The sequence below is a fragment of the Coregonus clupeaformis genome, chromosome 24 (genome assembly GCF_020615455.1).
Source record: "Coregonus clupeaformis isolate EN_2021a chromosome 24, ASM2061545v1, whole genome shotgun sequence".
NCBI classification, from domain to species: Eukaryota; Metazoa; Chordata; class Actinopteri; order Salmoniformes; family Salmonidae; genus Coregonus; species Coregonus clupeaformis.
The window spans coordinates 19,492,689-19,514,571 of NC_059215.1; the positions used below are offsets into that span (position 1 = coordinate 19,492,689).

The 21,883-nt window shown below is 42.7% G+C and overlaps 1 protein-coding gene across 1 annotated transcript in view; it reads right to left on the reverse strand.

Annotated features, from left to right (window-relative positions):
* The window catches only part of LOC121537965 (probable phospholipid-transporting ATPase IIA), a 51,150-nt gene that overhangs the window by 12,596 nt on the left and 16,671 nt on the right, over positions 1-21,883 (reverse strand). Inside the window, exons 5-23 of the mRNA XM_041845647.2 lie at positions 21,558-21,616; positions 19,739-19,790; positions 18,494-18,588; positions 18,247-18,327; positions 18,013-18,088; positions 17,429-17,505; positions 16,962-17,122; positions 16,558-16,700; positions 14,008-14,120; positions 12,917-13,126; positions 10,054-10,215; positions 9,294-9,386; positions 9,032-9,115; positions 7,689-7,859; positions 7,333-7,431; positions 2,651-2,740; positions 2,162-2,306; positions 1,705-1,769; positions 1,014-1,169 (exon numbers count right to left, since the gene is read on the reverse strand). Of these exons, the coding sequence (XP_041701581.1) occupies positions 1,014-1,169; positions 1,705-1,769; positions 2,162-2,306; positions 2,651-2,740; positions 7,333-7,431; positions 7,689-7,859; positions 9,032-9,115; positions 9,294-9,386; positions 10,054-10,215; positions 12,917-13,126; positions 14,008-14,120; positions 16,558-16,700; positions 16,962-17,122; positions 17,429-17,505; positions 18,013-18,088; positions 18,247-18,327; positions 18,494-18,588; positions 19,739-19,790; positions 21,558-21,616 (2,132 nt within the window). The remainder of the gene's footprint in view (positions 1-1,013; positions 1,170-1,704; positions 1,770-2,161; positions 2,307-2,650; positions 2,741-7,332; positions 7,432-7,688; positions 7,860-9,031; positions 9,116-9,293; positions 9,387-10,053; positions 10,216-12,916; positions 13,127-14,007; positions 14,121-16,557; positions 16,701-16,961; positions 17,123-17,428; positions 17,506-18,012; positions 18,089-18,246; positions 18,328-18,493; positions 18,589-19,738; positions 19,791-21,557; positions 21,617-21,883) is intronic.

The following is a 21,883-nucleotide window of genomic DNA, read 5'->3' on the forward strand; positions in this document are numbered from 1 at the left end:
GTTCATTTCATATTGAGAACTGTAATACACTACTACAAAACATAATTTACATCATTTTCAAAACAATATACTTATTACTTTCATTTAAGCTATATGGAATTATTTTAAGAAGGTCATACCAAGGACCATTTTGCTATTTGACTTTGAATTTTAAGACCTCTTGAAGTATCAAGAAGATATACACTACCAGTCAAAAGTTTGGACACACCTACTCATTCAAAGATTTTTCTTTATTTTTACAATTTTTTACATTGTAGAATAATAGTGAAGACATCAAAACATATGGAATCATGTAGTAACCAAAAAAGTGTTAAACAAATCCAAATATATTTCATATGTGAGATTCTTCAAATAGCCACCCTTTGCCTTGAATACAGCTTTGCACACTCATGGCATTACAGATTTTTTATTATGCTAATTAGATTTCCGCGAGGGCGCGGACATCGACTCCTGGGGGTTAACAGCTGTGGTTGGGGGCAGCGTTAATCCGAGACACATTGGGGGCCTCCCGAACGAGTCTATGGCCTGGTCTGGGAGACTATAGGGCTGAAGAGCTGGCCTGGTGCTTGGGCTGTGGTACTCACTAGGGCTGAGGCTGGGGATTAGACGCTGAAGGACGGGGCCTCCCAGAAGAGCTCCTGGGGTCCCCCGCTCTGACTCACTCCCCACCCTGCTCCACCTCTCTATGCCTGGCCCTAGGTACTCTCACTACCCACTGCCTCTGGGGCTCTGGTGCTGGTGCTGCATGGTGACGAGGCTTCCAGAGAAGCTGCTGGCACTCCCTGTCCTGACACTCCTCACTCCACTCCACCATTTGGTACCCTGGTCCTGGCTCACTCCCCACCCCGCTCCACCATTTGGTACCCTGGTCCTGACACACTCCCCACCCCGCTCCACCATTTGGTACCCTGGTCCTGGCTCACTCCCCACCCAATTCCACCATTTGGTACCCAGATCCTGACTCACTCCCCACCCCACTCCACTCCACCATTTGGTACCCTGGTCCTGCCTACCTGCATGGTGCTGATGCACAGGCTCCGGTGGATGACGAACTGGGAGAGGCCGGCGGATCTCTTGTAGCTGTTCCGCCCGTGGACCATGAGGAGTCTGCCCAAGTGCTTGAACTGAGTCACAGAGAAGTCTGCAGCCAGCGATGCCTGTTTCCCTTCCTGTCAACCAACAACATGGTGGTGGAATTTTTAAGACATTCTAAGATACATTTAGAAAAGGTTAGCAAAGGTCTTTGGTAACCAGAATAACACTTTTTACGAGTGTATATAAAGAAAGGTTTAGAGGAAACAAGTTCCCTATTTCTGCCACAGTTAAATCAATATCTACCAACTACTGACTTTATGTGGAGCTCTGGTCCATAGCAAGGTGTCAATAAGGTAGGAACTCTACATGGTTGACCTGTCAGCACTACAGTTCAAGAAGTCCCAATCAGAACAGAAGACAATACCACATTGTCAGAAGACAACGTCACATTCATTTCCTCTACACCCATGACATGTTTTCACACAGTCAAAAGGGAATCATCTGTGCATGAAATGACATAGTGACAAATGGATGTTAAAAGGTGCTCTGGCCAGAGGGGAGCCAGCTCCCAGCAAACACACGACACAGGCTGACAGCAGCGACAGTGTGTGTGTGAAAGCATCAGGGTGACAGGGACAGTGTGTGTGACAGGGACAGAGAGATTCTTACTTTGCCCTCCACTCCCACGCCACAGTCGGCTTCCTGGATCATGCTGACATCGTTTCCTCCATCCCCTAAGAGAAAACAAACAGACATCAGTGGAAGTGTCAGGAGGAACACGTCTGTTAATGTGACTCACAGCAGAGAGGGCTTTGTGTGTGTGTGTGTGTGTGTGTGTTTCGTGTGTCTGTCTGTGTCTGCCTGCCTGTCTGTCTGTCTGTGTGTGCGTGCGACTCCCTCGATCGGACATCAATCATTACCCAAAGCAAATACTATGATGAAAACTGTTTATCAAGTTTATATCATGAAAACAATACCATTCAATATCTTAAATCGTACAGGTCAGTAACCCTGCAGTGAAATGTCATTGGAGAGTTTCAGTGAGCTGAATTGAGAGTAGCCTATTTGTTAACTCCTGTAATGTCCCAATAGAGAAAGGCTTGGGGCTGACACTGGGGAGACTCACCTACAGCACAGGTGAGTTTGCCTGTGCGCTCCTGCAGCAGCCGGACTATCTGGGCCTTCTGGGTCGGAGCGCAGCGACAACACACCACCGCAGGACACTGACACGCCAGCTCCATAAACTCATACTCATAGAACTTCAGACACACCTGCAGGAGAAGCAGAGTATGATGAGGGTTGAACAACAACTGGGACCAACGACCAACTGTGGTTTATGTCTGGATCTTTATCAATGATATAAACTCCTTCCTCAACGTCTGTTACATTTATCTAGGCAGTTGTCAATTGAGACCCAAAACAATACAGCAGTGTGATTGGATAAGACTCAACACCGGCTGACGTTTCACAAGCGTCTCAGTTCAACTTTAACCAATGTTAGACTGACTCTTACCAATACCACAGCCACCACCAAAGGCCTCTTCAGTAACAGTGCTTTGGTTTGGTTTACACAGATAAGGTAAAGTGTTCAGAGTGAGGACGATGCTCAGCTTACCTCCAGTGAGTCCCCTGATATGACCAGAGCACAGTCGTGTTTCCTCCTGAAAGCATTGAGCTCCAGATGGGCCTCTCCTCGTGTTGTCACCTAGGACCACAGACAGTATATCGCTTACCATCACGTCACAGACACACAGATAGCTATCTAACCCACAGCAGCAGGAGTAGCTGCTCTCCTGACTGCAACTGTCACCCACACTCTAGATTAGCATCAGGGTGAACTGATCAACTGTTAAATGTTGAACATACAGTGGGGGAAAAAAGTATTTAGTCAGCCACCAATTGTGCAAGTTCTCCCACTTAAAACGATGAGAGAGGCCTGTAATTTTCATCATAGGTACACGTCAACTATGACAGACAAATTGAGAAAAAAGAATCCAGAAAATCACATTGTAGGATTTTTAATGAATTTATTTGCAAATTATGGTGGAAAATAAGTATTTGGTCACCTACAAACAAGCAAGATCTCTGGCTCTCACAGACCTGTAACTTCTTCTTTAAGAGGCTCCTCTGTCCTCCACTCGTTACCTGTATTAATGGCACCTGTTTGAACTTGTTATCAGTATAAAATACACCTGTCCACAACCTCAAACAGTCACACTCAAAACTCCACTATGGCCAAGACCAAAGAGCTGTCAAAGGACACCAGAAACAAAATTGTAGACCTGCACCAGGCTGGGAAGACTGAATCTGCAATAGGTAAGCAGCTTGGTTTGAAGAAATCAACTGTGGGAGCAATTATTAGGAAATGGAAGACATACAAGACCACTGACAATCTCCCTCGATCTGGGGCTCCACGCAAGATCTCACCCCGTGGGGTCAAAATGATCACAAGAACGGTGAGCAAAAATCCCAGAACCACACGGGGGGACCTAGTAAATGACCTGCAGAGAGCTGGGACCAAAGTAACAAAGCCTACCATCAGTAACACACTACGCCGCCAGGGACTCAAATCCTGCAGTGCCAGACGTGTCCCCCTGCTTAAGCCAGTACATGTCCAGGCCCGTCTGAAGTTTGCTAGAGTGCATTTGGATGATGCAGAAGAGGATTGGGAGAATGTCATATGGTCAGATGAAACCAAAATAGAACATTTTGGTAAAAACTCAACTCGTCGTGTTTGGAGGACAAAGAATGCTGAGTTGCATCCAAAGAACACCATACCTACTGTGAAGCATGGGGGTGGAAACATCATGCTTTGGGGCTGTTTTTCTGCAAAGAGACCAGGACGACTGATCCGTGTAAAGGAAAGAATGAATGGGGCCATGTATCGTGAGATTTTGAGTGAAAACCTCCTTCCATCAGCAAGGGCATTGAAGATTAAACGTGGCTGGGTCTTTCAGCATGACAATGATCCCAAACACACCGCCTGGGCAACGAAGGAGTGGCTTCGTAAGAAGCATTTCAAGGTCCTGGAGTGGCCTAGCCAGTCTCCAGATCTCAACCCCATAGAAAATCTTTGGAGGGAGTTGAAAGTCCGTGTTGCCCAGCGACAGCCCCAAAACATCACTGCTCTAGAGGAGATCTGCATGGAGGAATGGGCCAAAATACCAGCAACAATGTGTGAAAACCTTGTGAAGACTTACAGAGAAAGTTTGACCTGTGTCATTGCCAACAAAGGGTATATAACAAAGTATTGAGAAACTTTTGTTATTGACCACATACTTATTTTCCACCATAATTTGCAAATAAATTCATTAAAAATCCTACAATGTGATTTTCTGGATTTTTTTTGGTCTATCATAGTTGACGTGTACCTATGATGAAAATTACAGGCCTCTCTCATCTTTTTAAGTGGGAGAACTTGCACAATTGGTGGCTGACTAAATACTTTTTTCCCCACTGTAGATAGGTGTGTGCCTTTCCAAATCATGTCCAATCAATTGGATTTACCACAGTTGGACTCCAATCAAGTTGTAGAAACATCTCAAGGATGATCAATGGAAATATGATGTAAGGTATGAAACCATAAGGACGACCAGGACATGAACCCGCTCAACCATGGCTGATTTTGTGGGTTTATATACAGTGGGGAAAAAAAGTATTTAGTCAGCCACCAATTGTGCAAGTTCTCCCACTTAAAAACATGAGAGAGGCCTGTAATTTTCATCATAGGTACACATCAACTATGACAGACAAAATGAGGAGAAAAAAAATCCAGAAAATCACATTGTAGGAATTTTAATGAATTTATTTGCAAATTATGGTGGAAAATAAGTATTTGGTCAATAACAAAAGTTTCTCAATATTTTGTTATATACCCTTTGTTGGCAATGACACAGGTCAAACGTTTTCTGTAAGTCTTCACAAGGTTTTCACACACTGTTGCTGGTATTTTGCCCATTCCTCCATGCAGATCTCCTCTAGAGCAGTGATGTTTTGGGGCTGTCGCTGGGCAACACGGACTTTCAACTCCCTCCAAAGATTTTCTATGGGGTTGAGATCTGGAGACTGGCTAGGCCACTCCAGGACCTTGAAATGCTTCTTACGAAGCCACTCCTTCGTTGCCCAGGCGGTGTGTTTGGGATCATTGTCATGCTGAAAGACCCAGCCACGTTTAATCTTCAATGCCCTTGCTGATGGAAGGAGGTTTTCACTCAAAATCTCACGATACATGGCCCCATTCATTCTTTCCTTTACACGGATCAGTCGTCCTGGTCTCTTTGCAGAAAAACAGCCCCAAAGCATGATGTTTCCACCCCCATGCTTCACAGTAGGTATGGTGTTCTTTGGATGCAACTCAGCATTCTTTGTCCTCCAAACACGACGAGTTGAGTTTTTACCAAAAAGTTATATTTTGGTTTCATCTGACCATATGACATTCTCCCAATCTTCTTCTGGATCATCCAAATCCACTCTAGCAAACTTCAGAAGGGCCTGGACATGTACTGGCTTAAGCAGGATTTGAGTCCCTGGCGGCGTAGTGTGTTACTGATGGTAGTCTTTGTTACTTTGGTCCCAGCTCTCTGCAGGTCATTCACTAGGTCCCCCCGTGTGGTTCTGGGATTTTTGCTCACCGTTCTTGTGATCATTTTGACCCCACGGGGTGAGATCTTGCGTGGAGCCCCAGATCGAGGGAGATTATCAGTGGTCTTGTATGTCTTCCATTTCCTAATAATTGCTCCCACAGTTGATTTCTTCAAACCAAGCTGCTTACCTATTGCAGATTCAGTCTTCCCAGCCTGGTGCATGTCTACAATTTTGTTTCTGGTGTCCTTTGACAGCTCTTTGGTCTTGGCCACAGTGGAGTTTGGAGTGTGACTGTTTGAGGTTGTGGACAGGTGTCTTTTATACTGATTACAAGTTCAAACAGGTGCCATTAATACAGGTAACGTGTGGAGGACAGAGGAGCCTCTTAAAGAAGAAGTTACAGGTCTGTGAGAGCCAGAAATCTTGCTTGTTTGTAGGTGACCAAATACTTATTTTCCACCATAATTTGCAAATAAATTCATTAAAAATCCTACAATGTGATTTTCTGGATATTTTTTTCTCAATTTGTCTGTCATAGTTGACGTGTACCTATGATGAAAATTACAGGCCTCTCTCATCTTTTTAAGTGGGAGAACTTGCACAATTGGTGGCTGACTAAATACTTTTTTCCCCCACTGTAGACTACTATTTCTTATGAAATATGGAGGTTGATTGTGTGGACATTGCAATAGGGCAAATTTTCTAACCTGAGGTCCATATTAACAAGAACACATCCCATAGTTTCTGCAACTGTGTCAAACTTATATGTGTACTTGGAATTCCAAAAATGTGGAACTGGAAATGACAACAAGACATCAATCTGTCAACCAATGTTCTGCACTAGTATGGCTATATTCCTCTTCTATTGCCTGTTCATACGTCAAGTCTTCAACCCAGTGCCATTTGTGTCGAACCAGGAAGCCAATAGCAGATGCCTTGGCTATTGGACCACTCAACAGTCACAGACCCTGCCTGCCCTGCTCTGCTGGGAGAAGCAAAGGGATTGTTGTCATGCTGTGCCAGCCATTGTTATCCTCTTCCAGTAACAACTGTTGTACGCAAGTCCTAACCTTCCTATGGCAGGCAAGCTTTTCTGCAACTAGACGAAAGCCAAAGGGGAAGTCAACAGACTATCAAAGCAATTGTGCAGTTTGAGAGCTAAGCCTGCAAAACAAATTAGAAAGTTAGGTTCTCTGTCTTTGTGTTCCCTCAGGAAGTGGCTCAGCTGGTCCTCACAGGCCTGTTTCCAGACCTGGGGTCAAATAGTATTTAAAATAGTTCAAATCCATGTACTATAAGTGTTTATTTTAGACTGCTTGTAGTGCCAGTCAAGCACAGCTTAAGTTTATGAAACGATATCAAATAGTATTTGAACCCAGGTCTGGAAGGCTCTGGTCTGGTTGACACTGGTTTGAATGCTTATTCTTGTGAGAAGTGATTTATTGTTGGGCTGACCAAATAGCCAGTGGATCCTAGCTGGGCTGGGCTGGGTTAAAATTGCTTGGGGACTACATAAGCACAGCTATGGGCCTTCACCACACAGAGGATGGATGTCCCCATGAGGTCAGCGCAGACGACAGGAAACTGTGGATGACCCGATGAACTTGGAATGACCCCGTATGCTAAAGCTTTTTTATTCTAATCCACAATAAACATTATATTCAAAGTGCAGTGGTTGAACAGAAAAATGTCCTCTACTGCTTCTCCACTCACCGATCTAAAGATGTGGATGTCCTGGTTGCGGGTCACCAGATGGGCGTTCTTAGCCGTGCACGTGGCTGTTTCCAGCTTGTCTCCAGTTAACATCCACACCTACACAGGTAATACAGTTTTAAAATTACATTTCTGTGTGATTAACACGCTTTAACATTCATACAATGACACAACACATAACAACAGTTTCAGAGGGCATAAACCCCAGAGATAAATAAAGTGTATTGAAAAAAAGTATGAAAATGTATGCACTCTGGATAAGAGCGTCTGCTAAATGACTCAAATGTAAATGTAAAATGTATTGAAGTGAATTGTTGCTATACGGCCGTCTCCCCCCTGCCCCGGTGACCCCTGACCTTGATGCCTGCATTGCGTAGGATCTCCAGGGTGGGCCGTACGTCAGCCTGCAGTTGGTCCTCCACCCCCGTCAGACACAGCAGCTCCATCTCCATCTCCAGGCTCTCGATCACCGTGGCAACCTTCAGAGACCGGTCGTGCACACTCAGCTTGGCCTGGACGTATCGGGCCTGTGGAGAAAGTAACAGGAGAAATGTGGTGAAAATATTTGGATTGTATGACTTTATCTGAATATAGCATATTGGAGTTTAGCTAGTTCGATTTATTAACTGTCAAACATACAAAATCATCAAATATAACATGTTTTGGATGAGAAGGATTTGGAAGGAGCAAGTAAATGGCCAGCAGTCTCCAGCTCAGAGGGCAATTTTTAGAGGAGATAAAGCAAAAACTATCCGAGTGACTCACTCAGGAACACAAGCTTTGTGTGTGAGTCACTTAGCTGGTGAGTCACCACCGCCCACCAGCCAGCTCACACAATTATACACTCCAGCAATGGGCCTGGTGGAGCTGCAGGGGAGACACTGCCCACCCATCCGCCCGCTCACCCTGCATTGAGAATGGGAGAGTGTGTGTGTGTGTGTGTGTGTGAGGGAGGGAGGGAGGGAGGGAGGGAGGGATATCCGAGTATCAAACAACACACTTTGACATCTTAAGAACAATGGTGAGTATCTGTGGAAACTATTTTGTTTTTGTATTTGTTGTTGTTGGCAGGTAGGCTACCTAGCAGATATAAAATACTTGAGAGGACATGACAACTCCAAGACAACACCTGAAAAGAGTGTATTTTGTGGAGGAAGATAAACAAATTGTCATCCAACACAAATATAAATGTATTTAATCTCATAAGGAGTGTGAGGAGTGGCACTAATAATAATAATAATAATAATAATAATAATAATAATAATAATAATAATAATAATAATAATAATATACTGGTAAACTAAAAACAACACATGGAGAGGGAGGTGCATCAACTAGTAAAAGTAAACAATTCATGTTGTTGTAAGAATATTACCCCACCTGGTTTCACATGTCATACCCAGACGTTGATCAAAAGGAATTCCTCTTCTATTTACGACACTATGTGGATGTGCTCAAACCAAGATGGATACCCTGGGCTTCAGCCTCACTAATTAGTTTGCCAAATAGCTATGATACACTGAAATGTCAAGGTCGCTCACGGTGGGCTTGGTTACTCAGGACAGTCAATTCATTCTCTATCTAAACATCATCCTCCTTCTGTTGGCTTGGGTTACTGCACAGTCCCATACTCTATGGATCAACGTGATGATGACAGTTACATTGAAGTTCGTTCAAAGACAGAGGGGATGCTACTAACCTCAAAGTCTTGGTACTGTTCCTCTGTTAGAGACTTCTTAGAAACAACCAAGACCCTCAGGCCTTCCCTGGCCATATTTCCACACTGGAAGAAAGAGCAAAAGCATCACCAAAGCATTAGTATCAGAATGTTCAAACATACACAAGGACTCCTACAGCAAAACCCTAAAGATGAACTCAACACGATATAGTAAATTCATGGTGGTCATTTATTAAAACTAAAAGCTAAAATGACGTGTTTTAATAGAAGAAACCAAAAATACTTCTTCTTCCAGCCAATCATTATACTGGACGATGCCTGCCATCACCACGTCTGCACCCTTCATGTAGAAGGTCATTTCTCCTGTGGACTCATCCTGTAAAACAGACCATTCACTGTCATTACCTTAATTCAATGCTTGACGAACAAAATAGAAGAAAAACATTCACATCAATCAATAAGGTGCACTCAGGGGTTTCCCCCCCTACTCTCAGCACCTGTGTAGAGATGCACATACAGGATGAGTTTATTATTGTCGGTTGGTTGCTTAGAAAGGGAAACTTATTTTGGTGTTAATGTACACAATGGGTCTCAAACATGTTTGAAAATATTCTCTTGAGGAAGCAAAGTTTAATCCCAGCTTTCCTGAATTAGATTTATACCAGGTCTATCCAAGCCAACAACAATAGCTAGTCATGCAGACAGCACAGAGACTTAGTCATCGAGGTCAGAGCAGGGTAAAGTATTTCTTAGATCAGCCTTCATCTTGATAGATAAATGGATCAATGCCCAGGTTCAAAAGCCATAAAATGTATCTTCCAAAAGAGCCGTTGGCCCCAAACAGTTGGCACCTACTGATATCAGCTATAAAATGGATCTTTCAAAAGAGCAGTTACATCCACAACAGTTGGCAAGCAAAATACAAATTATCTTCCACAATACATTAGATCAGCTCAGGAAGGCATACACCTCTGGCAACTATAAAGGGATGACTCAAATTTGAATTTTCAAACCAAATTCATATCCCAGTCAGCAGCACTCACTCGAACTATGATTCCCATCCGCTTGCTCTCGTAGGTGAAGGGGAATATCTGCAGGATGGTGAAGTTCAGGATCTGTCCACTGGGAGCCCTCAGCTGCATGGAGTTGTGGTCCCGTCCAACCAGGGTCAGACCCACACTCTCTGTCCACTGCACCAGCGACACCTAGCAACAGTTTGGTGAATGGGTGGTTATAAAAATAGATCAATTTGATGGGGTAAAAGGAGAATGGACCATAATTGGTCACATGCTCAATTAAGTTCTGGGTCCATATGGGTTAAGAGAAGAGATAGAAAACTAGTAGCGGAACCGGAACGAAGAGCTCCACCTTCTCTCTTTGCAAGTTACGGGCAAGTCTATGGGCCAAATGTCCCCTCTCCTTCCAAAATTCGAAAGATACTAACACCTGCGAAATCATGATTTGTCCAAATAACCAGTGACGAAAAACCCAAGCACTGGAACTAATGCTGCTGATCTCACACATACCGTTGTATCATGACAGATCTACGGTACCATTTATGTTTATGTAGTCTGTCCACAAGAGATTAACATGATGTACCTTTTCACAGGACAAATGAATAAACAGGAAATATAAATCTGAGTAGCACATCAAAGAGCACAGCTCTACCTCAGCTCAAATCAACAATAAAAGCATTTTCTGCACTCAGAGTATTGATTGACAAACTATGAAGACAATTTTAAAAGACCATGCCACATGTTCTTTCTGGTCTCTTTTGAAGGGCACATGAGGATAAAGCCAAACATAAGTAACTTTTTCCCAATAACTTCCAGACCACCAGCACAAGATCAAAAACACAATTCATCCCTCATGCCTACACTGACAGGTCTCTAATTTAAATCTCAGATGGACAGGAAGAGGCATCAATTGGACCCTAAACACTCCCAAAGTCCAGTCCCAAACCAAGCCTCTTCCAGCTAACAAACAATACTTATTTTATGTTCATATTTGGCCTGAGGCTATGCTTGGCTAATGGTAGACCTGAGCTGAACTCCATAATGGTCAATAAAGCTCTGACTACCTTGTGTGTTGGTCATACATGTTGGGGAGAATGAGGAGTTTGACTTAGTCCTGGTAACATTAGTAAGGCTACATTCACTATGGAGACATGCAGTGAATCGGCCTCCACCACAACAGCACCACCTAGCAATGGGAATGTCTAGGATTTAATTGACCTGGATCTGCTACTGGCAAATGTCTGGAGTGAAAACCACAGCTTGGCAGAAGCTAAAGTACTTATTGGTCCTGCTTGGAAGTGGAACACTCAGGAAATACTTCATACTCTTCAGTCTTTTCTTATAGTAACACACTTCTCTTAAGTAGATGTCACAATTAGACATATTAAATATGATATGCTAAATAAGCAGATGTAAAGGCATAAGTTGTGGAAAAATAACTCCACACAACAACCAGGACTATTCATTTTGATGTAATTAAAAAACTGGTTATATCTGCCAAACATGTACAGGTAACTGCCAAAATAAAGAAAACACTTGAGTAAATGAGGGATACAAAGTATAATCAAAGCACAGGTGTGGAATTAACATCCCATCATGCTTAAAGTCATGTATAAAAATACTGGGCAGGCCCAGTTGCCAAATATTTTGTCTACCATGGCTAGAAGAAGACATCTCAGTGACTTTGAAAGAGGAGTGATTGATGGGGCATGTTTGGCAGGAGCTTCAGTAACGAAGACTGCTCATCTTGCTGATGTTTCACGATATGCCATAGCCGTCTCAGTCTCCAGATCTCAACCCAATTGAACAGTGATTCTGGAGCGGCGACTGAGACAGGGTTTTCCACCACCATCAACAAAACACAAAATGATGGAATTTCTCGTGGAAGAATGGTGTTGCATACCTCCAATAGAGTTCCAGACACTTGTAGAATCGATGCCAAAGTGCATTGAAGCTGTTCTGGCGGCTCGTGGTGGCCAACACCCTATTAAGACACTCAGTTGGTATTTCCTTTATTTTGGCAGTTACCTGTATCACATCCAACAAAACAAGTTAGATAAATGGCTTAAGATTGGACTCCTACTAAAAACCATGCATGCAACTGCCACTGACATTGTGACCACTACCACCGGCAGCCAACAGTCAACACCATATCTATATATAGACTTCCTGAGAAGCCATAGCAAACCAAACTGAATTTGAGCAAAGATCATATCAAGCTGATACAATATACCTATTGTAACAACAGCAAAAACATTAAATCAAGAAAGGAAATAGCTACACATTGACTGATATTGTAACCTGTGAGAAATCTTGGAACAGGACATGAGTTTCAAGAACATATACATAAAATAATGCTTGTATTGCATGAAGTTGAGCATACAATAGGCCACAGCTCACCACAAAGCAACAGCTGTGGGCCATATCAAAGTATCTAATACTAAGGTAGGCAATTCAAAGGGGGATAGGTTAAGTGAAATCCAATAAACTGAGGAGCACATTAAGGAAATCCATATTTACACTGCAGGAAATGGATCAAGCTGAATTCCTCCTCAGCCTTCTTCCTGGAGTTCAAAGGATTCATAGTGATCAATGACACAGCTAGGCACACCTGTAATTTGTCTCCTCAAGGTTTCCTTCAAAGGCAGCAGGCAGCAAAGGGTTCAAACTACAAAATCACTTGAAGTGACTCTCACCATCTTTTAACTTTTAACATTTCTAACAGGCAATTTTTTTATATATGTTGGTCTATCTTTAACAAAGGACAATATTATAACCTCGCAGAGCAAATGTAAACTGTTAATTCATTATTTGTATAAAATACTAACAACCCCCGGTTGCTGTGTTTTTGGACCGCTATGTCTAGTAGTTAGGGTGAGCCGTTGTGTACCTCGTCTGGGCTGGCGGCCTGGTAAACCCTGCAGGTGTCCTCATAATGCTGCTCTGCCTCGGCCTGGTCCGTCACGCCGTTGGCCTCGTACGCGGGTGTCACACAGTGCACCAGGGCGATGGCCTTCACCGCCTCATGTACACGGCTGCTGATGGTCTTACGAACCTTAGTGGCCGCCGGAGCTCTGGATGCTGGGAGGTCATGAGAGGACTGTGGGGAGGAAGGTGTAGAAAAGAAAATATAGCCGACTGAGTTGGATTATAAGAATCTGTCTACCTGCAAGGTTTTCAATCATTGGTAGAGCGTTTTTTTTGTAACCAAACTTTTTTTCTCAGCTAATCATTAATTGACAAACAGTCATCAGATAAATAAATGATTTGTGGGGAAAATATATATACAGTACATGTACCTGTGAGCTGCCTTATACAGTAACTATGGCAACAAAGTATATGGAATATACTGTATGTGTTTTGTAGCGCTAAAACAGAACACTTCTCTGAACTTACTCAGTTCCAAAATGACTACCACAAAGCCATTTGACTAATTCCTACCCTATTCATTCATACCATACACAGAAAGACCCACGCCAAGTAAACACAACCAGGTGTGTGACGAAAGAAGAAATATGAACAATTAGCTTTAGCATCTTGCTGCTGCTATTTTTAGGCTGGGGGTTGTGTTTCCACAGGGGTTAATGGTGGAGTCATTAAACTAGGGCAGGTCAGTGCTAGTGGGCTCTGGGGCTAGTGGCTAATCCGGTTTCCTTCTCCACTAACCTCTGGTGTCAAAGGGACAAAGAGTGTCATTAGGGGTCGGGAAGCATTCAGCCAAACAGTAATCACATAGCTGATATGCTGGCAAAAAAATATGCCCTAAAGATAAGGGTTGTTATTTGTTTTCGCACAGAATTAGTTTTGAGTTTTCAAGCATTGACTGGTCTCACCGATTAGTACTACATTCGTTGCCCACAGCCCATATGGACTGATGCAGAGCCACAGGTCTACATAGCGAGTTTGGCCGTTTCTGTCAATGACGCTCTATGTGCGCCACAACTATCGCTATATGGCTCGGTGGACACGGTTATTGTTTACCTGTGTGTAGGCACTGAACACGTGGCTCTGCACCTCGTCCATGGAGTCCATTCCATAGGCCACCGTTCCAAGATGGAGGCGACGGAACACCATCTCATTCTGGGTGAGAGTCCCTGCATCAAATACACAACCACAATTTATACTATTTGTAAAATGTCTACTGATCGTGGGGTTATACAGTGGGGAGAACAAGTATTTGATACACTGCCGATTTTGCAGGTTTCCCTACTTACAAAGCATGTAGAGGTCTGTAATTTTTATCATAGGTACACTTCAACTGTGAGAGACGGAATATAAAAATCCAGAAAATCACATTGTATGATTTTTAAGTAATTAATTTGCATTTTATTGCATGACATAAGTATTTGATCACCTACCAACCAGTAAGAATTCCGGCTCTCACAGACCTGTTAGTTTTTCTTTAAGAAGCCCTCCTGTTCTCCACTCTTTACCTGTATTAACTGCACCTGTTTGAACTCGTTACCTGTATAAAAGACACCTGTCCACACACTCAATCAAACAGACTCCAACCTCTCCACAATGGCCAAGACCAGAGAGCTGTGTAAGGACATCAGGGATAAAATTGTAGACCTGCACAAGGCTGGGATGGGCTACAGGACAATAGGCAAGCAGCTTGGTGAGAAGGCAACAACTGTTGGCACAATTATTAGAAAATGGAAGAAGTTCAAGATGACGGTCAATCACCCTCGGTCTGGGGCTCCATGCAAGATCTCACCTCGTGGGGCATCAATGATCATGAGGAAGGTGAGGGATCAGCCCAGAACTACACGGCAGGACCTGGTCAATGACCTGAAGAGAGCTGGGACCACAGTCTCAAAGAAAACCATTAGTAACACACTACGCCGTCATGGATTTAAATCCTGCAGCGCACGCAAGGTCCCCCTGCTCAAGCCAGCGCATGTCCAGGCCCATCTGAAGTTTGCCAATGACCATCTGGATGATCCATAGGAGGAATGGGAGAAGATGATGTGGTCTGATGAGACAAAAATAGAGCTTTTTGGTCTAAACTCCACTCGCCGTGTTTGGAGGAAGAAGAAGGATGAGTACAACCCCAAGAACACCATCCCAACCGTGAAGCATGGAGGTGGAAACATCATTCTTTGGGGATGCTTTTCTGCAAAGGGGACAGGACAACTGCACCGTATTGAGGGGAGGATGGATGGGGCCATGTATCGTGAGATCTTGGCCAACAACCTCCTTCCCTCAGTAAGAGCATTGAAGATGGGAAGGGGCTGGGTCTTCCAGCATGACAACGACCCGAAACACACAGCCAGGGCAACTAAGGAGTGGCTCCGTAAGAAGCATCTCAAGGTCCTGGAGTGGCCTAGCCAGTCTCCAGACCTGAACCCAATAGAAAATCTTTGGAGGGAGCTTAAAGTCCGTATTGCCCAGCGACAGCCCCGAAACCTGAAGGATCTGGAGAAGGTCTGTATGGAGGAGTGGGCCAAAATCCCTGCTGCAGTGTGTGCAAACCTGGTCAAGACCTACAGGAAACGTATGATCTCTGTAATTGCAAACAAAGGTTTCTGTACCAAATATTAAGTTCTGCTTTTCTGATGTATCAAATACTTATATCATGCAATAAAATGCAAATTAATTACTTAAAAATCATACAATGTGATTTTCTGGATTTTTGTTTTATATTCCGTCTCTCACAGTTGAAGTGTACCTATGATAAAAATTACAGACCTCTACATGCTTTGTAAGTAGGAAAACCTGCAACATCGGCAGTGTATCAAATACTTGTTCTCCCCACTGTATGCACTGGTGTCAGAAGTGCTGGAAGCGAGATGGTAGTGTTGGTGTTCAAATTATTATCATAATTAGTACAGTCACACTATGATCTACAAGTCAAGTAGCTGTCCATGCTTTCAGTGTCCTGACTGTCCTCACACTTTAAAATCCCCTCTCTCTGTAGGTAGTATTTCAGGATGACCTGAGAGGCCCCTACAGCACATATATTAGATTGACCTTTGACCCCTAGGCCCCATCGCCCTGATCACGGTCTTCGAAAATACAGTATCATTTTATTGGCCGTCAGGATCGTAAATTTAAGAGGGGTACAGGCCAGTTCCTGAGGATGTGTGTGTGTGTAAGGGGGGGTGTAGAGACAGGAGCCTTAGTTCAGACATGCATATGATTTAAAAACCCAGTAAGTAACACACAGCCCCAAAGCCCCAGGGACAGGCTTGTCCTAGCACTGTCACAATGAACATAACCTTAGCAAATCTTCAACACTATCATCTCTCATACCACAGACTGACATGTTGGGTCAATGTCCTCTTCTGACCACTAAAGCAAGATGCAGGCATTTTACCTTTAAAATTTAATTTTAAGCAGTTTTATGCAAACCTTATACTGCACTGTTTTATTACCATAGTTACATCTCATGTGATATTGACTAAGCTGAAAGTTTATGGAGGCCCGCTCACCTCTTAAGCTCAATACAGAGTCCACTGCCACATAGCCGTGATACTCCGGCGGCCCCTAATTACATATTTATGTCTATAAACCACAAAATTAGCAGACCTGTTTTGTCAGTGAGCAGGTAGGAGATGCGTCCCAGTTGTTCAGGTATAGTGCTGGCCCTGACCACCGTACCAGGGATCTTAGAGTCTCTTCTGATCATCCAGCTGAACACCATTTTACCCATGTCCAGGTTCACACGCAAGCTGGACACAAAGTTCACATTTTATTCATTTAATAAAATACTATTTACATAGTTTGGATATCAATGGGTTTAGGTTGTCCATCAAACATGTACATAAGGATATAACAATTAAGCAAGGATAGATTTTATGTAAATGTAGGCCTCAACAGAAAATACCAACTTTTGGTCTTAAACCTGCTGTTAAACTTTGTTACATACTACTTTATTTATTGCTTTAAAATGATCTAATTTAAATTAAATAGAAAGTGTGTTAAACTCCTACCTGATGGGGACTATGTTGGAGAAAAGAAGTAGGAAGCGGAAGATCTGCAGATACCAACGGCCGGCAAAGTGTTGGAGGGCCACCATGACCAGAGACACCACCACCAGAGCCCCAAACAGGATCTTGGTCAAACAGTTCACTTCCAGGTCAAATAGGCCAACCTACAAGAGATGATGAATGAGAATGACATCAGGCAATACACTCTAAACACAATATTATGGAACAACTGTTGACAGAAATGATATGATTATTTGACTATTGGTAGCGGTTTATTTTACGGTACATAAATGACCATTTTTTAAGACCTTGTAAAAAGGTAACAACACAGTAATAACCTATGAATTACCTGTTTGTTTCAGTGGAAACAGTACCGTAAAATAAAGTGCTACCAGAATATTTTCATTACTTTATCTGCTAAAGGAAAGTGTCATGTGCAGGAAGTTTATCTGTGAGAAACATTAATATACCTTGTGCCTTGGGTTTGAGGTGTTCATCACACTCCTGAGCTCCTTGCCTGTGTAGATCACTAGTCCTACCACAGTGCCTACAGAGAAATAACATTATAGTAATTGACTGAAACGTTTAAACTGACAAGTCTCGAATCATAAAGCATAACATATAATAAAGCATGTAGCAGACTTCCCTTGATGTGAATGCATGTTTTGAAATGTATAATGATAGTATTGAATGAGATAGATTGCCAAATTGCCAAATGACTACCATATGCTAAATACAGTAGGTTAGACTCTCATTTCCCTTTAGGGAAATGTTGTCTCTTATGGTTAACTGCCCCTGAATTAGTTTTAAATGACCAAATGTCTGATTGTGCCAGTGTGTGTGTGTGTGTGTGTGTGTGTGTGTGTGTGTGTGTGTGTGTATATAGGAGGACAAATCATCAGCACATCAAGTGTGGAGGAAGTAATGCCTCATCACAGCTCTAGGGATGGATGGAGGGAGAGAGGGATGGAATTGCTGGTACTGGTTCCTTCCATGTTATTAGCTGCTTCAGTGGAGAGAGAGAGAGCACACCACCGGGCGAGTTGGTATTTACCAGAGGCGATGACAGTGCTGGCCCACAGGGTATTCTCAATACTGAGACTCTCATTGACTGGAGGGTCTCCATCCTCCTAAAGCACAGCACAAAGGACACAAAACACAGACAAGAGTACGGAACATTACTCTATGAAAACAGAAAGTCTTTCATCAACATTCACTATATATGGTGGCAATTATCTTTAGTCTTAATCAAGAAAAGTAAAATAGAATTGTCCAGGTAAACACTTACCCTGGTGAAAGTGCCAATAAAGTTGTGGATGTCAATGTTTGGTTCCTCCGCATACACATAGGATCTGATCTGGAGAAGGTCCTGGAGGAGCAATCACAACATGGTCACTTACCGATAAGCGATAACAATTCCAAGAACATCCTAAAAAAACATGAGATGTGGCATTACTTTATTAAATATTTCTGCAGTCAGTGCAGTGCCAACATTGTGTTCTACTACAGATCAGCCATCTAGTCTGGTGACTCACAGCAGCAGTGGGCAGTCTCTGAGTACAGGCCACTGGGAGGCGTAGTTTCCAGTCCGTCTCTCCGTCCAGCTGGTCAGTACGCAGGAAGCAGGAGCCTAGAACAAGAAAGGAGAAGTGAGGAGAAGAACTGATCCAGAATGGAGTCACAGTCACCTCTAGGGGGCACCGTTGTGTAGGCTTTAGAGACTGAAAAAGCATTCAGTTATATAGCCTCCATGGTACAAATAACAACATTCTGTATATCTAAAAAACTAAATGTGTTACCCTATGTAAATAATGATAATTTAAACGTGTACATTTTGCCACTTGCGTCAACTTCTAGCATTATTTTATTTGGTGTATCCTTCATCCCCTCTATCTTCAGCATAAAAATATCTTACCAAATGACTTATTGCAAAATAGTGCTCAAATATGAATGATGCCCAACTGCACATTACTCTGGGGATTAACAAGAAAGTGAAGAGGTATCCATGCCAACCCTGCCCTCATCCCCCCACAGCCTCCCATAACCCCAGTTCCCCCTGGTCTGCGTCATCCTGCCTGCCTGTCTATAGCTGAGAACACTGGGCCTAGCTAGGCTCTTCATAATTGACCTAATGGCCTCCATGTGTTGGAGAGATAACCAACTAACCACTCTTTCCAGTAAAATAAACGTGTTGTTTTTCCTCCCCCCACAGGAAAGCACAACCACAACCAAGCATGTGTCATCTAGTTTGTGTTACTCCAAATCAAGATTATAAAAGTGTAAGGTTATCGTACTCCAAATGTTTTATTGCACATTTCTGATGGATCCTAACAGCTGCTAGTTATCGAGTGGGTGGTGGAGTACTGTCACCACTCTTCAGAATCTCATCCAATTCCACATTTGTTTATTCAGATTAGGCTCCGTCTTTGTACCTTGGTTCCCCCGTTTTCTCTTTGCATGCATGTTCTTTCTATTCTACACTTTGCCTGTCTTCGTGATTTTCCTTAGGAACTAACTTGCAATTTAAAAGACAAAAATGGTCAGTGCAGATCTTAGGGAAAATGCATAGCCCATGCTTCTTCTGTCTTCTACCACAACCTGTCCCCCCTCCAACCATCACTTTGAACGATAGCCTACTGGACCCAATTACAATTTAGACATTGTTACACTTCCTGTCCTGGCTCTAGGCTAATCCCTTCACCTCACCACCCTTTTTAAACATGCCATTACCCTAACTATCCTGTTTTGGAGATTTGAATGAATGACCAGCAGATGTTTACCATTTCTTTCAGAGGTCCTTAAGAAGATCATGTCAGCAGGAACTCGCTGGTTCTACAAAGAAAAGACAGAAATAAAGAAAAACACGACTTGTATCCTGTTCTTCTACCCCCCTCTATAACTGTAGACGTTCAGACTTTTACTTTAATGTGCTACATTACCTGCATTCAGCTAGTCACAATAATAATCCCTGCAGCAAATCATCCAGCCTTACCCTGAATAGGAGCCTGACCAGGCTTTACACTCTGTTTGACCCAGACTCCACTGTGACTGAGTCCTGGTCAGAGTAATTGGAAGATGAATTCTCAACACTATTTAAGTTGACAGATTTCAAAACATCGAGTTGGACATGGATTATTTTAAGTGGTCGATGGGTTTAATAAAGATTTACTGTGGCACTTCAGATCCATGCGGTGGTTCACATTTTGAATGTTATATATTTTGTAGGTTTTAACAAATGTAATATCAGAAGATCGTAACAATTCAGAATTTGATTTACTTTCAATGTCTCCTCAGTCATGGATAAAAAAGATCAAATGTATAAAGAGAACAACACGTGTGACTTATCCTTCAGCTGTGTTTAACAGAACCTTTTATATAGAAGTGGCCAGTTGGTAACTGAGGACAGGACTACATTCTCATATTTCATGTACAAAGACTCCCAGAATCTACTCTTTCTACAATAGCCAGCAAAAAAGACTGTTGTTGAGTTGGAATGTCTATTAGAATTACTTAAGATACTTTTAACAACATAGTGACGGCAGGTAGCCTAGCGGTTAGAGCGTTGGGCCAATAACCAAAAGGTTGCTAACTCAAATCCCCAAGCTACAAGGTGAAAAATCTTTTGACGTGCCCTTGAGCAAGGCACTTAAACCTAATTGCTCCAGGGTCCCCGTTGATAATGGCTGACCCTGGCCATGACCCCACTCACCGAGGGTGTCTCAGGGGGAGTTGGAATATGCAAAAAATATTTCCATTTCACACATGCGTATAATACACACTTGTACTTGTCTGAAATAGGACAAATATAAGAACCCACCAAATTATGTTACCAGTGTTGTGCCATTCAAAATTAGCCTCACAAATGGCATCAATTGATTGCCTTCTTTAACTTTCCCACATGGATATGCCAACTTAATGGCGTTTTAAGTTAACTATCTGGTAAGAGTGCATTGGTATTTTCTGGGTGGTCTATGTCCTACTAATCTCGGTTAACCTCATTACTTTAATCTTGCGTAATTGGTCAAATGCTCAATTAAGTTCTGGGTCCATACGTGTTAAGAGAAGAGATAGAAAACTAGGAGCGGAACCGGAAAGAAGAGCTCCACCTCTCTTTGCAAGTTACGAGCAAGTCTATGGGCCAAATGTCCCCTCTCCTTCCAAAGTTCGAAAGATACTAACACCTGCGAAATCGTGATTTGTCCAAATAACCAGTGACGAAAAAACAAGCACTGGAACTAATGCTGCTGATCTCACACATACCGTTGTATCATGACAGATCTACGGTACCATTTATGTTTATGTAGACTGTCCATGAGAGATTAATATCCTACAAGTTTTGCCTTCAATTTTTTGTCAATGGCATCAATAATCCAAATGTCAAATTTTGGGTTTTCTGATCCAATTAAGTTCATTTAAAGTTTGTGTCAGTTACGACTCAAGCTCAGCAACATTGATCACAAGATTATAAAATCTTTAACTCAAGTCACCAGTCTAGCAGATTAACAGACCACTCATTATTATTTGTCATATTTGGCAACTTCACTATCCTGGTAAGTAGTAGGCCTAATTCATTGATGCAGTCAAGGCGAAATCTCAAACCTTGTCCACGATTATAAGGTCTCCAACTTGAATGCCACTGCTTTTCACCTTCACAGTGCCTGAAATAAAAACACATGTCAAATGAATATTCAATAAGCATTTTCAGATTGCAGAATATTGAGCTGAGGTGACTAAATTCATTGTGATAATCATAATGGTATTGTGGTTAGACCAAATATTAAGGATGAATGTTGTCTTATGGACATTCCATTCCTCCTGGGAGGAGAAGAATAGAGTATAACGTCCCAAACAAGTCAAAATCTAAAACATCCATGTCAACGTTCACATGGCTCACACAGGTTTTTTATGGTAGTGAGACATTCTGG